This window comes from Bombyx mori, chromosome 13 (genome assembly GCF_030269925.1).
Source record: "Bombyx mori chromosome 13, ASM3026992v2".
NCBI lineage: Eukaryota > Metazoa > Arthropoda > Insecta > Lepidoptera > Bombycidae > Bombyx > Bombyx mori.
The window spans coordinates 7,210,272-7,227,079 of NC_085119.1; the positions used below are offsets into that span (position 1 = coordinate 7,210,272).

At 35.4% G+C, this 16,808-nt stretch overlaps 1 protein-coding gene across 4 annotated transcripts in view; it reads right to left on the reverse strand.

Moving 5' to 3' along the window:
- Nucleotides 1-16,808, reverse strand: part of LOC101747212 (proton channel OtopLc) — a 30,710-nt gene that overhangs the window by 13,394 nt on the left and 508 nt on the right. The window contains exons 1-4 of one of the 4 annotated variants that reach the window (XM_038015005.2): nucleotides 10,595-10,750; nucleotides 9,213-9,316; nucleotides 2,843-3,007; nucleotides 2,131-2,295 (exon numbers count right to left, since the gene is read on the reverse strand). In XM_038015005.2, the coding sequence (XP_037870933.1) occupies nucleotides 2,131-2,295; nucleotides 2,843-3,007; nucleotides 9,213-9,316 (434 nt within the window). In that variant the 5' untranslated portion in view covers nucleotides 10,595-10,750. Of the gene's footprint in view, nucleotides 1-2,130; nucleotides 2,296-2,842; nucleotides 3,008-9,212; nucleotides 9,317-9,388; nucleotides 9,997-10,594; nucleotides 10,751-16,808 lie in introns of those variants that run through there. The other 3 variants (XM_038015007.2, XM_038015004.2, XM_038015006.2) reach the window with 3 other exon arrangements.

A 16,808-nucleotide genomic window follows, 5' to 3' on the forward strand; every position in this document is an offset into this window, starting at 1 on the left:
CTGTTTTTTATCCCAAAAAAACATCTAATTCCCACGGGAAACTGTTATATTATTTTAGAAAAATTAACACTTTTATCTTGATCAAGCGGACGAAACTGCAGGCGACAGCTAGTGACATAAATTTTATCTAGCTGAATTACATATATCAATTTAAGTAAATGCGAATCTCAGTGGAAGCTTTGTGAGCCTGTTTACAAATAAAAGGAGAGCGTTTGAATAGTGTTGACGCGACTTGGGCGGCTCGCATTGTACCTGACTTGTATTATACAAGCAAACGTTATCCGTGATCAAATTCACCTCTAAATAGGTCTCTGCTTTTGTCTCATCGTTTGATGGAGTACACTGTAGCACAGACCCTTTCATTATCATAATTTATTTGGAAAGAGAACACAGAAAATCTTTCTTAATTTTATAGAAACTAGAGGTCCCGCAGTAGTCGAAATTCGACTATAATTAATTGGAATTGTAAGTTTGTGCACTATTATGATTGTATTTTATACTTCTATAATCACACATTTCGCCAATACTACACTATAAAAAATATTAACAAAGGCAAACAATATTTAATCTGTTCTCAATTTGACAACAGACGCCAAGAACAAAAGTTTGACAATAAATAGTATGCATGCGGGTGTGCGTTAAATACATGGTATGTAGTGTGTGTAATGTTTTCTTTATTGATTTAATGTAACTTTTATGCATTATTTAAAAAAAAAAAATTAGCATTGTGCACTTCTTCTCTATATTCTCTATAAGTGTGGAAAATTTCATACTCCTCCGTCCGCTCAATTTTCGTAAAAAGGCATACAAAGTTTTTGCTTCACGTACTATTTTATAGAAATTTCGTCTGGTATATCTCATAACAATAATACAAAGTCAATGAGTTTTAATACGTTTCTGATTGTTTTTCATTTGTTACTTTAGACACTGTTCTCATTTTCCTCCTTACTGCTCTTTAGGAGTAAGCGGCCTTGATTATTTTTCTGAGAATAAATTCGTAGACTTCATTCATTTGAGATGAAAATTGAGTCTGTATTTGTCTGATTCATGTAGCATACTAACTTCATATATATATATATTTTTTTAATTTAATCAAATTTGAAATGATATTGACTGGAATTTAATTAATGTGTACCGACATTTGATATTGCGTAAGTGTTACCAAAATTAGCGATCATCTCTAAAATAGAAATAATCAAATAGAGAAAATGAAAACACGTCGGCTGAAACTAATTGAAAATTTCATATTCATTTAATTCCACTTAGTATATTTCATTCTTTTTTTATGATTGATTCAGATTAGTCTACCATTGATACAATGATGTTTTGAATCTATGAATACTTTAAGCAAAGTCTCCAAACTTCTTGGTTTGATACTTACTGGGTATAATTGTGGTTTTTTTCAATGCTATTATTCCCCTTTTTACTATAGTTTTGTAAAAAGAGTATTTTTTGTCATGATAGAACCCACGGTAGGACAATTATCAAATAAGCGGTCTTTAACTTATCATTTATTGTTAGTCTCATGCAAATCATGAATAAAATAGTACTTAAAAATATTGTGAAATTATCTTAATTGGCTTTGAAAAATCAGACGGCGAGATATAAAATTGATTCGCTGATGTGAGAAGACGATTCGTTGAAATGTAGAGTAATTTCATGCCAAAAACTGAACGATAGGTTTACTGATGATAGACTATGGTTTGCAAAAATTGGAGTTTGATAATTAATCATTGATACACGAGATAGTTGTTGTTGTTGTTGTTGAGACTCTACTTGATTTTTTTATTAAAATATCTATTCTCGTTTCAATTAATTGTAATTCATTGATGATTTTACGAAATGTATTCTTAAAATCCATTTAAAATTCCACACTTAGTCCTCGAGTTCGGACCATTAAACAGATATACATACCTTAAAGTATTTAAACTAAAATACAATTGTGTGTAAAATTAATTGAAATTAATAGCGTATTTATAGCGGCTTTATTAATCCCAGCCTCAATACGGTTTGTGGAGTTAGGGTAATTTTCCTTCTGACGTAAATTTCTGTCATTGGGTATTTAAGATTTATTCCGTTTGTGGAAATACCCTGGAGAATGAAGTGTGTATTTGAAGTAAATATACGTACTGCCCTAAAATCTCCGCAGCCGATGGTGCTGTCTCATGTATTGTAGATGCCATGGATGCCCTCGAATGCGGTGTCAATTCAGATAGGAAGCGACGTTGTGTGGCAGCACATAGCGCTAATGCTTGCGATGGTCGTCGGAAAGCTGCTATAATTGCGGATGGACGTCTGTCAATTATAATACATGTCATCTATAATGATGATGTGTTGTCAGTAGTACCCTATTGCATAGATTCGTTCTCCAGGTCGTCAAGATGGCTTAGGGATTCAAACTTCGATTTCCAACTGGCATTCACTGGTGGTAGGCACTAAGGCCCCACGTGTAGGTATCACCATCATATTTCTGCGCTAAACAGTTGCCCGTTTTGGTTCAAAGGGCGAGGCACTCTTAATACAACAGAAGTGAGATTTCCATTTCCTAATGTCGGTGGCGGCACTCACATTGTGGTTATCTGTGGGTCCCGGTAACCAAATTAGACCACGTGGGCAGTGGCCTAATTCGCCTGTCTATGCAAAAAACTATGTATTAGTGTATATTTTGTAGCTCTAGATTTCTCTATACTGTGACAGTTAGATAATAGACAAAATTTAAATAGTGCTTTCTATGAACAAATTTTGTATTAATCCGACGGTCTGTGTTTAAATTCGAACATTAAAAACAATGCTTATTAGCATTCGTAGTTTTTTAGCGAATTTTCTCTAGTCTTGTTTTTACCTTGTATTGAGATTGGCTGCTAGCTGTTTAGTTTCGATATCCGAGGACATTCTCCTGCTGTTTGGCTGCGAGTGTGAATGCTGGATCAGCGGATCTGCAGGGGTTCCGAGCATCGCTTTAGTACGCTCTCGGAGCCGACCTAGATCTGAGTACGACGATTCATCACTGCAATTTCAAATTAAATATACATTTTCATATAATTGGCACCATGGTTTTGTTGATCAGACTTATATTCTACAAAGTTGTCGTGGCCTAAAGGATAAGAAGTCCGGTGCATTCGTATCGAGCGATGCACCGGTGTTCGAAACCCGCAGGCGGGTACCAATTTTTCTAATGAAATACGTACTTAACAAATGTTCACGATTGACTTCCACGGTGAAGGAATAACATCGTGTAATAAAAATCAAACCCGCAAAATTATAATTTGCGTAATTACTGGTGGTAGGACCTCTTGTGAGTCCGCACGGGTAGGTACCACCGTCCCGCCTATTTCTGCCGTGAAGCAGTAATGCGTTTCGGCTTGAAGGGTGGGGCAGCCGTTGTGACAATACTGAGACCTTAGAACTATATCTCAAGGTGTGTGGCGCATTTACGTTGTAGATGTCTATGGGCTCCAGTAACCACTTAACACCAGGTGGGCTGTGAGCTCGTCCACACATCTAAGCAATAAAAAAAAAAAAAAAAAAAAAAACTTTCCTTAATCATTTGAAATCTATATATGTAAAAATGAATTGCTTTTCGTTAGTCTCCGTAAAAGTCGAGAACGGCTGGACCAATTTGGCTAATTTTGGTCTTGAATTATTTGTGGAAGTCCAGAGAAGGTTTAAAAGTTATTAAATTTTGAATATACAATTTAAATTAACATTTAAAATAAAAAATTTGTGTTTCCTTTGATGTTTCCCCGGTAGGACGGATTACTTTTGCTTGTTTTAAGTTTATTTTATACAAAAGTTTAGGTCTTTTATCTATCGATTGAGGCACTACGAAGTCTGCCGGGTCAGCTAGTTAATGAATAAATATCATATCTTATCCAAATATGAGAATTCAAGTCGAATACATCATATTTGAGCGACGTAATCGCCAACTTTAAGAAGACTTTTTCTCTTATTTTTAAGAACAGATAACTGAAGTTTGTATACGGTTAGATGGGTTAGCCACATAAATGACTTATTGCGTTGTCATTGAATTAACGCCAGACGAAATAATGTTAGAAAACTAAGATTTTGTTTGGCATATTAAAATTTACGCACTTTATTGGCACAAAAATAGCGATTGAATGATAGTTTTAATTTAATAAAAACCTTTTAATTTACTTTTTTCAGTATTTTGTTATTGATATCTATTTGCTTATCATTCTATTTTATAAGGCGCTTCGTCGTAACACTTTAGGAAACCTCACTCTAGTAGGTTAATGTAACTGGTATAAAATGAAGACTCAAACTAATTCACAACATGAATGAGTACGCATTCGAAGTGTTATTGGCCTAATGGATAAGACGCCCGGTGTATTTAGATTAATTGTGTCGCGGCTCCGATTTGTTTTTGGAACGAAGTTCCTGATGGGACGATGCGGAGGGGTACCCTAACCGGGAAAAAACGTCCGTAACGTAAGATTTTCATTAATAATGCACACAGTGTACGACTTAACTTTGTAATAGCGTACAAATTAGTAATGCACACAATGTACGACTTAACTTTGTAATAACGTACAACAAATTACATATTTTTTTATCATTCATTGACCACGATCTCAGAGCGTTCGTTTGCACAATACACTACTAACTCTTATGCAAACAACCGTGAATGAAGTGTACCACAATAAGTTTTGCTCCAGTTTTATTTTCTTTATACCTCGAATAGGACTTAAAATTAATACTTTTATAATAAGGAACTTCGTTCCTATCCGGTGTCCCACGACACCATACATCTTTTTTTAAAAACGTTTTGTAACATACCTTGATGACTGATTTCAAAGTCTCATTGAAATAACGATGTCGTTATCAAAACGTGAACGCGGAACTTCTGACGAGTACGTAGATAATAAGTTTATGGTCTTCAGCATAAACTGAATGCTGTCCATTACCTCGAAAAACCAAATAATCGCTTATTATATTTGGCATTGCTGAAGTCCATGGGCGACGGTAACCACTCACTATCAGGTGGGCCGTATGCTCGTCTGCCTACAAGGGCAATAAAAAATATATTATATCACTTCGAGAGCAAAAGAGCGATTTCAAAAACAAACATGCGATACTAAAAATATTGAAAAATACAGATAGATACGGATAGAAAAATAGAGATAGCGACAGAAACCAAACGCTTTACACTACGAGACAGTGTATCAAACGTCATAAATACATAATATATACATATGTATTTGCGAAGCTCAACGCGGCTGCACCCAAATCCCTCTTTGTGTATTCCTTTCATACCAGATGCGAGTACTTCCGATTGTCAAATGTTCACAGCGTGGTTAGTTTTGGTGTACGTTATCGATATGTTTTTGATTTTTTTATTCAATTATAAGACATTTTAAATACTTAGAAATGAACAAATAGAAGAAAACAAGGAATAGTCAACAAAATTGAAATTATTTTATGTTACGTAGGGATATTTTAAACATATTTGATAATAATCTCATGAGAGACATTCTAAATAGTGTCTGCGTGCAAAACAAATAAATCTTGTTATTATATATATTATTATACCTTTAAACGAGCAATTCTTGTATAAATATAATGTGAACCTGGGAAACGGCTCCAACGATTTTTAGTATACAGGGGATTTCGGGGGCGATAAATCGATCTAGCTACGATTTATTTTCAGAAAATGTTGTTTTATTCGTGTTTTCAATAATCAACTTTATCTATAATCAACTTAATGACTCTTCCCGACATCTATTGGCGAATAATAATACTATTTTTCTTAATTGAGGGCAACTAACCGCTTTAAAGACACAGCAAGATGGCGTTATCAATCATCATCTAGTATTAGTTAAATAAAATAAATATTAGTTACTTTATTTTACTAAACATCCTGTATGTCTAATATTTAAAGGATCGCTTCAACTTCAGCATTATGTTACTTCGACTATAACACTTCCAACTCAAATCTCTAAAATGTGCATCCGTTAGTCGAGTATATCTTTAAGTTTCGTTGAAGTCGTCCTAAATTTACTTTGAATCGTATTATTTTTTAAATATTTAATAATATATAATATACTTAGTCTGGCCATAAATACTGTTACAATTAAAAATAAACAAAATATTACATTTGAATTTGGAATCTGTCATTTTTATATGATTGCTCATTGAGGTTTCTCATTTTGGCGCCAATACATTGTACAATATTTTGCGATATTAAAATGAAATGGGGTGATAAAGAGAACCGAATCGCTGTGATTGCATTACACAAAGTAGGTATGGAGCCAAATGCAAGTTTTAAAACTCTCCATACGCTTGGTATTAGTAAAATGTTTGTGTACCGGGCTATTAATAGGTGCAATGAGACCTCCTCTGTTTGTGACAGAAAAAGATCTGGCCGTCCACGTAGTACTCGTATGAAAAAGGTGGTCAAAGCAGTAAGGGAAAGAATTCGAAGAAATCCTGTCCGGAAGCAAAAGATTTTATCTCGGGAGATGAAGATAGCACCTAGAACCATGTCGCGTATTTTAAAAGATGACTTAGGGCTTGCAGCCTATAAGAGACGTACTGGTAATTTCTTAACTGATAATTTAAAAGAGAATTGGGTGGTAAAATCGAAACAACTACTGAAGCGGTACGCAAAGGGAGGTCATAGAAAAATTTTGTTTACCGATGAGAATTTTTTTACAATTGAGCAACATTTTAACAAACAAAATGACCGTATTTATGCTCAAAGCTCTAAGGAAGCTTCCCAATTAGTCGACAGAGTGCAACGTGGGCACTATCCAACTTCAGTGATGGTTAGGTGGGGTATTAGCTATGAAGGAGTGACTGGGCCATACTTTTGTGAAAAAGGCATCAAAACATCGGCACAAGTGTATCAAGATACCTTTCTTGAGTAGGTCGTGAAGCCCCTTAACAACACCATGTTCAATAATCAAGAATGGTCCTTCCAGCAAGACTCGGCGCCAGGTCATAAAGCTCGGTCTACGCAGTCTTGGTTGGAAACGAACGTTTCGGACTTCATCAGAGCTCAAAACTGGCCGTCGTCTAGTCCCGATCTTAATCCGCTGGATTATGATTTATGGTCAGTTTTAGAGAGTACGGTTTGCTCTAAACGCCATGATAATTTGGAGTCCCTAAAACAATCCGTACGATTGGCAGTGAAAAATTTTCCCATGGAAAGAGTGTGTGCTTCTATTGATTACTGGCCTCAACGTTTAAAGGACTGTATTGCCTCCAATTGGAGACCACTACGAATAAGCTTTAAATTGTTTTATATTTGTGTATTAAACTGTAAAAGTAATAAATATTATTTTCCATATATTTTTTTGTGTTTTCCTTTGTAACAGTATTTATGGCCAGATTAAGCATATAGATAGAAGATAGATATATATAGAATAGAAGAATAGATTATTAGCCCGGATATTATTTTGATCGATAAATGGTTAGATTGACGGATAAGGTTTAAAAATCAATGTAGTAGTAAAAAATTCCTAAAGGGATTTAAAAGCCTTGAAGATAAATAATTAATATTTGTATTGCAAGCATTAAAAATTAACTTCAACAGAACGGTTACGAAGCGCGTCGCTATTGTACGCTCGTGTGAGCTGTCATATCGCAAGCCGTCGCGACGCTTCCATTTCCTATGACTGAAAAAATAGCTCGACATTTTACTAAACGGGATTTCTGGTATTACCGTCACACAGAAATCTTTAAAAAATTACATTATTTTGTCGTGAAGCAGTAATGCGCTTAGGTTTCAAGGGGAAAAAAAAGGCGTTAAGTTGTATGGCAACTGACACTTACAACTCATGTCTCAAGGTGGGGGCGGCATTTACGTTGCAGATGTCCTTGTGCTCCAGTAAACACTTAACAACAGGTGGGCCGTGAGCTCGTTCACCCATCGAAGCAATAAAAACAAATAATTATTGTTTTCATTCTCGTAAATGCGCAGATAAAAGCAGCGGCCGTGCTAGTATTGCCGACTCTATGGATAGTGACAGTTACTCGTGGGACCGACTGTCACCGACGGCTATTAACAAAAAGAGAGTAATTGCGACCGTTACCGCCTGAACACTGTAGTCCACTTTGAAGTGGTCGAGGACTCAATGCCATTGACGCAGCTCTCCTACTTTTTATACTAGAAAATATGATTGTTTCGCGAAAACGTTATGTAGGAAATTACACTAGCTGGCGTCGTAAACGTGGGAGCTCACAAAAACCATCGGTAATATATTTTTAAGTTTCAGACACTTTGTTACACAATGGTATAAAGTTACATCTAAAAAAATATAGGTAATTACGCAGGTGTATATAATTTTTAAGTTTCATACACTTTGTTACATAATGGTGCATAGTTACATTTTAAAAAATATAGGCAATTACGAAACTGTATATAATTTTTAAGTTTCAGACATTTTGTTACCGAATGGGTACATATTTACATCTAAAAAAATCGTACATACTCTAGAATCGAACTACGGAGAAATCACATGTCTACAAAGTATACTGGGCATCTTAAAATGAACATTACAGTATAGACCAATACAAATAGATAAATAATCTAACCCGTGTCTTTTTTCTGCTTAGAAAGGCAGATGATTTCGTAATCTACTCGATGCTAAGCAGGTTTTGGAGGACATACACAGTATAGACAACACCACATTGTAAATTTCCTCGTCCATATTAACACATTAGGTTGGAGTTTTAATATCAGAATAACGGCCTTTACACCCGAATACGTCATTCATTTGTGTCGGTAATGGGCAGGATAGTACTGATATATACGCGTTCACAACACGTTACATCTAGTTTTTTTTTATTGCTTAGATAAGCGGAGGAGCTCACAGCCCACCTGGTGTTAAGTGGTTACTGGAGCCCATAGACATTTACAACGTAAATTCGCCACCCACCTTGAGACATAAGTTCTAAGGTCTCAGTACAGTTACAACGGCTGCCCTGCCCTTCAAGTCGAAACGCATTACTGCTTCACGGCAGAAATAGGCAGGGTGGCGACACCTACCCGCGCGGACTCACTTCAGCACTAAGGCGATTAAAATGACTTTCTTAATGTAGGATTCAGTGGCAAAGCAACAGTGTTTAATGTAGCATTCAATAGCAAAGCAACAGTGTACATTAAAACTCAATATATTTAAAATTAATTATGTTTTTTTTGTACATAGAACACACATGTAAAATTTCGACAATAGAATCGGAATTCTCACCTGTCATTATCGTTTTCTTCATGCACCGTGTCCATGTCTGTTATCGTGACGCCGGGATGAGATTCGTTCGCCTCGCACAGTGGGCTGCGATTGGCCGGACTCATCTAAACACAAACATTTTCACAACCTTGTTTCCAATTCATCAATATTAACCATTGTGACGAAATTAAACTTACAAGTGAGACAGTCTCGCTTTTATTAGAAGTAATAAACTAGAACAATGCCTTTTCACACGAAATCGAGCATGAATACAGTGAATGAACACGAAAACATAGCCGACGAATGTTATTCTCATTTCGCACTGCCACTCAGTATGTACTACGCAAAAGACTTTAAAGAACACTTTATAATGTTAATACGTGTCTTTAATTTAGGTTTTTTTTATTTTATTTCCATCATATCTTATTTGAGTGTCTCGTTATGCTTATAACACATCCGGAAACTTGGATTTTCCCCAAACAAAAGTGAGTACACACCTGTCTATTTTAAAAATCTTGCGTGATCTTTTCCTCGAACGTGTTTTCATTGCCTTAATCTTCCGACCGATAGCGCGAGCCTTACCGAGGCTAAATAGCTTGTAACGTTTAAAAAATGTAAGTATATTTTTGTATGTAAATGTAAGTATATGTATTTATATCATAATAGCAAATAGACACGCGAGTTTTTTTACAGATATATTTTGATATACACGATACACGATCTCCAGATAAGGTTGAATATATGTGACTGCACGTTGAACGCTGTTTAGACGTACATTATGTCGTCATATCGGATAATCCTTTATTGTTTGTACAGTGCTCTGTGATGGCCGCTTTAAACACTTTAAAAAGGTACTTCAGTGTGTCAATCATCGGATTAAAGAACATGTCACAGATCGTGTCACTTCCAGGTGAGACGTCATCACGTTTGCGAATTTTCTTCTCCTAATTGAGAATCTCTCTCTTTTTATATAGGAAGAGTCCTACGTTGTTCAATTTTAGTATAAGCAGAGCAAGGCAGCGGCTTGGTTCTGCCCCTGGCATTGCTGAAGTCCATGGGCGACGGTAACCGCTCACTATCAGGTGGGCAGTGTGATCGTCTGCCTACAAGGGCAATAAAAAAAAACACTAAGCAACTACAGTAAGAAATGTTATTATACCAATAGGCCAGTAAAATCTGTAGTACTTTTCCTTTCAAAAACAGTAAACACATTTTCATCAAGGACATATTTATATCAAGAAATAGCTCAATTCATCACAAGGCTTACAAAAATAAATATATTAAATTATAATAATCACGTTCCTCGAAATAGAAGAACTCATTTTATCGTCTTAAAATAGATATGAGAATATAGAATGTACCATCGAATATTATATGAGTATGTTCAAACAATTGATTCTTACATAAAAGATACACAAGGACCAAGATTAAACTGTGAGTTTGTTTGCCTTGTGTCCGTCGGGCGATCCTCTCTAAGGTTGTTAGGTTGTTGAATAAGTTTCTGAATTAAGAGAACTGAAAGTTTTCTCATCTCGAGATTACAGCAAAGTGTTTACTGTTTGGCTGTAAGATGCGGCCGCGGCGCGACACCCGTCCAACCAGACGCGCCCGCTATTGCTTCTGCTTGTGCTCGCTTCTGTCTACTCTATGTCAGCTACTTTTTTTTTTTAAATTCCTTTTTAACTTTAACTAATTTAGTGTTCGAGTTTTGATTGTTTTGAACGTTGTAATCTTAATCTCGAGGAATAGGGTACTGACTATTTCGAGAATTTGAAATTAATAAAAAAAAGTTAACGCTGTGATGATAGTGCAAAATGCACAATTGTTTTTTTCTTTTTCGTTTTTAATGTGTGACTTTGTCTAATACTGTACAAGAGTGTAGTCGATACTCACAGTAGTTAGAATATGCTTTTAAAAATAAAGTTTGAAGTACATAAATTCTCAAGTACTTTAAATTTCAGCAAAATGTGCTGTGGGTAAATTAAGTATGTTTTCTTTATGTAATTTCGAAACATCCCTGTTAAATGGCTTAAAAGTTAATGACAAACTACCTTCAAAATTTCACCTATACCTATAGTGGATATGGTCTATACCACAGTATTTTGATTATATTTATAAGCATTATAAATAATGTAGAGTAAAGTTATATTAATGAAGCAAAGAAATTTGTTGATTACTTATATGTGTTGTGTTCTAAAAAAAAACTATGTTCAATGACCTACGTTAAATGCTTCCGCGGCAGGACTGAGGAAAGTTTAAGATTTATGACCATATTTTTATTTTTATTTCATAATAACTAGGGAGAATACGAATGAGATATTTAGTCTAGATATTTTAGGTTATAGCTATTTTAGTAAAACATGATTTCACGATTTCCCGTGGTTTTCCGGGACACTTTAAGAAATTCCATTATTCTGAATTCGGCGGATATTTATTCGCAACAAACATCCCTAGCACCTTGAATGTTATGTGTATTTTCATAAAATATTTGCGTGGCTGTACAGCACCTGATGCCTTGTGCCGTCGGTGCACTTTAAACTGGCTGTGATTTACGTAAACAAAAAGCCGCGTGCAAATATTAAAGTAATGTCTCGCGTGATATTTTCGTCGTTTTGAAATACTTTAGACTATGAACACGAAGCTTATTCCTTGAGATTTCAGTTCTTCGCATGGCCGCCAGCAAATTCTGATTTGTTTCGTCACTTGCAATTTCATAACAAAAAAACGGTCCTACGCTTGCTCTCTCTCTCTCTCTCTCTCTTTCTCTCTCTCTCTCTCTCTCGCTCTCTCTCTCTCTCTCTCTCTCTCTATGTCTCTAATACGTCAGCTCTTCATTTAGTAATAATTGTATTTATATATTTATTTGTAATATATATTAACAACTAGCTGACCCGGCAGACTTCGTAGCCTCAATCGATAAATAAAAGACCTAAACTTTTGTATAAAATAAACTTAAAACAAACAAAAGGATTTATTCTGACGTCTGTGTCCCCACATCAAAGGAAAAACAAAATTGTTATTTTTATTTAATTCCGTGCATTTTCATATTTATCTACCTTTTAAACCTTCTCTGGACTTCCACAAATAATTTAAGGTCAAAATTAGCTAAATCGGTCCAGCCGTTCTCGAGTTTTAGCGAGACCAACGAACAGCAATTCATTTTTATATATATAGATAGAAGATAGATTAAGTTTTATTTACACACGAACAAACATTAGAAAAACTTATCTTTGTATTTATGTTTTACACATCTGACCCAGGCGATGGAGCAAAGCGAAGCCATCGTCGCCCAAAAAATGTCTTATCGGATCGCCCAGATCCGCTCTCAGTACTTGTAGGCTCTTCAGGTACCGGTCATTGTCGGACTCGTCCATTGTGACAAAGAATTTAACGTGCGAACTAGCTCACAGACACAACCGACTGAGATTCTCGCCGGATCTTCTCAGTGGGTCGCAATTCCGAATCGGTCGTAGATTCTGCGAAGCACTGCTATTTCTAGGGCCATTTTTAGCAAGTCCCTCAGGTAGAGCCCGTGAGCTCACCTACCAGCCAGTGTGAAGTTGGAATAGGCCCTTAGCCTACCAGCGAATAGGTAGGAATTTTCTTTTAAATGTGTTGATAGTTACGGCGTAGTAAGATACTTTCGAACTTAGTTTCGAACTGGCGAATCTGCCAGTTCGAAACATATAAGATTTAATAATCAGACAAGTACAGTATCAGATAAGATCATACCTTCCAAATCTCTTTTCCTTATGTTTTCCGCATACCCTAGTCTTTAAAACTAGTTTCAAGAATTTTATTTTTTAATATGTTCGAAACCAATTCGTTAGTTTTTGAATTTTTACCACGGCAACACGGGTCGCGATTTGACGGTGCCGTCGCGATTTGACATCTGTCACTTTGTCTTGCTTCTCGAACGGGACGGTACCTGTATATTGACGGTCTACGCTAAAGTATTGTATCATCGCTAATCCTTATCCATTCCTGCCCTATACCCTTCTCCCTAAGTGATACGGCGTGAGAAGACGAAGGCATCGGTTCCGGTGAGTGATTGCATGATATTTTGTTAAAATAGTACATACGGCGCGGCACATGTTCAACGCGCACCTCGTGCTGGTTTCCGTAGCCCTAGGCTGCCACGAGGTCGCTGGGTTCGAATCGAACATAATATTTAAACAGAATTTTATAACTTGAATTTGATTATGATTGGTTCACTGTTCTCAATGATTCAAAACATCTTTAATAAAGTCCACGCGACTATCTCTAAAATACGTGAAATACATGCATTTCGTCATACGTTTTTCAATCCTAAATCATCATAATTGCAACAATCATCTAGCCTTTTTTGTCGGTGCATTAGTTATTAATTTTGCATTTGAGATTACAATCGATATCGGCCAACATTGAGATATCTATAGGCTTCAGTAATAACTAGACAACTTTTGACGTGACAACGTCTTATAATTCGATGGAGCCGGCTGCACGCACGAAAAAACATGACTCATGCGGCGTTACCTCGCTCTGAGGCGATTTTCTTATGACGTTGTCACGTTAGTAAACCGACTTTACAGACAACCGATTTTTTTTCGGGCATGGCCCGTACCTCCCCTCTGTATCCGCGCCTAGGGGATACGCGGGTTATGTGGTACTTGACGGTCCGCCTTAACCCTTAGGAGAACTATGAGCTGGTTTATTCAACCACAATAAAAAATATACGAGCGTTACATGTTTGCGCAAAGATATTGTTAAATTTTATGTGTCGACTGATCACTTTTCGTTTGTTAGCGCGTTGAGTCGTGAGCGGTATCAATTTGCATAATTTAGTTTTGTTGGACAAACAAATATCGAATGCTACAATTTCATGTTACTAAAATAAACATAGTTAATCTATACATGTGATTATTTTTGTTTTTTTTTCAGTACACGAACAAAAGATTAAAGAGCAACAGGTAATGCTTCGTTCAATTTTTACGTTAACTAATTAGTATGATCAACTTTTTATGTGTGGTTATATATCTGAAATATATTATCCAATAAATAACTACAGTCAAAACCGTTTACTGCGACATCGTTTAATACAACATACCGGTTATAATAACCAAGAACAAAGGTCCCGGCTGAATGCCATATGACCGCCTTATTAAAAATATTGCTTTCTACGACATTGGTAATAACGACATACCTCATAAAACGACCACATTTGACTAATATTTCGGAGAATTAGATCTGTTAGAACGACCGGCTAAGCTGTATTGTAAACAATTTGAATAGGTATCCACATTTGTCTTCAATGGCTTTTAAAATCAGGAAAGAAAACAATAGGATTTAGTTTAGTGTAGGGTCTTTTCTAATTCTTAGAAACAAAACACGTGCATACGGTAGTCAAAGCCCACTTCTTCATATCTCTTCAGTTAGTTTGTTACTTATCTATACACAAGACGCAACAAAACTTTGTGGAGTTATTCGTCAAACTTTCAAAATTTCGCAAAGAAAAAGAAAAAAAATTAATATTGAAGAAAAAACGCGTATTATGTAAATATATTTTTCCAATAATTCCCTATCGATTTGTTTGTACTTGCGCGATACACATTAAACATCACCGGTTGTTACGACTATCGGTTTTTACGACTGAATATGAGCAGTCCCTTCGATGTCGTTATAACAGATTTTGACTGTATATATCATGTAATAAAATTGAAATTGTTTAACCGTTATACATAGAAATGAGACTACATGGTGGATACCATACTAAGTAGGTATAAAAATACAATAATACTGATTTATTAAACTCAAATTGTATATGGTCGAAATTTGTACTTTGTTTTTATGTAAACGTCAATGGCCTATTTCTTTTTTCTCTGTTCTTTTGTTAAAAGTTTTGTATAAATTTTACTTAATCATTTACATATATGTTTAGAGTTTTTTAGATCTACATCTACCTAGTTCAGCCATACTTAGTTCTGATACAAATGAAAAACATTTTTTTTAGTGAAGTAATGTAATATTATTAAAATTTATACCGACCTACTTATTAAAGTTTTAGTAAAAAATAAAAAAATATTCTATTTAAAATGGCCATTTTTGACTTTTATACAGGCCGTTAATATGTTTGGTCACGACTTTATGGATTTACGCACTGTTTCCAGGGGGAACTTTCTCTATGTCCTCTAAAACTGACCATAATTTGAAGTCTAAAGGATTGACGTCTGGGCTAGATGATGGCCAGTCTTCAGTTCTTATAAAGTCCGGAGCGTTGGTTTCAAGCCAGGCTTGGGTAGTTTGTGCCTTTGTAGTTCTAACAGTGCGCAGCCGCCCCGATCTTTTCTGGTCTTGGACAGATGAAGTATTGTTGTATCTGTACGAACATATGGCTGATAGCAAGTTTTTGAAGTGTCTGGAATATGACCGACGGCTCCATACCCACTTTGTGCAAGGCGATCACTGCAGTCGTATTTTCTTTAACACCCCATTCCATATTGTAATTTGATAGTGAACACAAAAAAATATGTGAAATGGTGCAAAATCGAAAGAAGATTTTAAAATAATATACGTGTTCCAAATTCAAAATAATTAAAATGTTGAAAAAAAAGAAAAGTTTTTATGTAATATAATAGTATTTATGGCCAGACTAGTTATATTATGTCGATGATCTAATTCTTATTAAGCCTTGTTGTTTAGTTTTCCTTCATTGTATGGAATATTCATATTGTACCATGAAATATTTTACCATGATGTAATAATCAACCTGTAGATAGATATTATTTTTATCGCGTTTTCCTTGGCAATCGAAAGTAATTCTAAAAAAACTCAACTCAGTTTTATTAAAGTCGATCCATGGTACTCTCTAGGGGTATTGTTATGTATTTTTCTTTATAGATATATTTTTCTTTATATTTTTCTTTTTCTTTTCTCCGGTTTTTTTATATTCACAAGATAGTGTAGGTTTTCAATATTAACTTCGAACATTTTTCTACTAAAGGATCGCTTACAAGTTTGCTTCCAGAAAATTCCACAAACATTGCACAACAGAAATTTTCTGCAGAACATTATATTGCAGTCAAAGTATTTTTTGAAAAAGAAAAGTATGCCCTCTATTCAAAAAAATTGATGAAAATATGTTAACAAAAGATCTTCACTAGTATTGTTTGTAAAAAAATATTTGTAATGAAGTTGTATATTAATATCTCTACTTCAAATAATTAATTAAAATGGAGATGCATGGAATGCGTTTCGGGCGGGGCAGCCGTTGTAACTATACTGAGACCTTAGAACTGATACCTCAAGGTGGGTGGCGCATTTACGTCGTAGATGTCTATGGGCTCCAGTAACCACTTAATACCAGGTGAGCTGCAAGCTCGTCCACCCATCTAAGCAATAAAAAAAAACATTATTTTGTTAGATTATTACATTATTGCGCGCTAATGGCGTTAAAAAAAATTCAAGGGGTCTGTCCGGACACAGATAGGTCAGTTTTGAACATTGTATTATGCGTTTCGTTGAAAAATACTTATTTATCAAAAAATAAATTTTCAGCTGCAAATTATTAATTTAAATTCCAATTTAATTTAACGGCCGTCTGGTGTAAGTGACATGGTCACTACACAAGGGGGTCGCCGG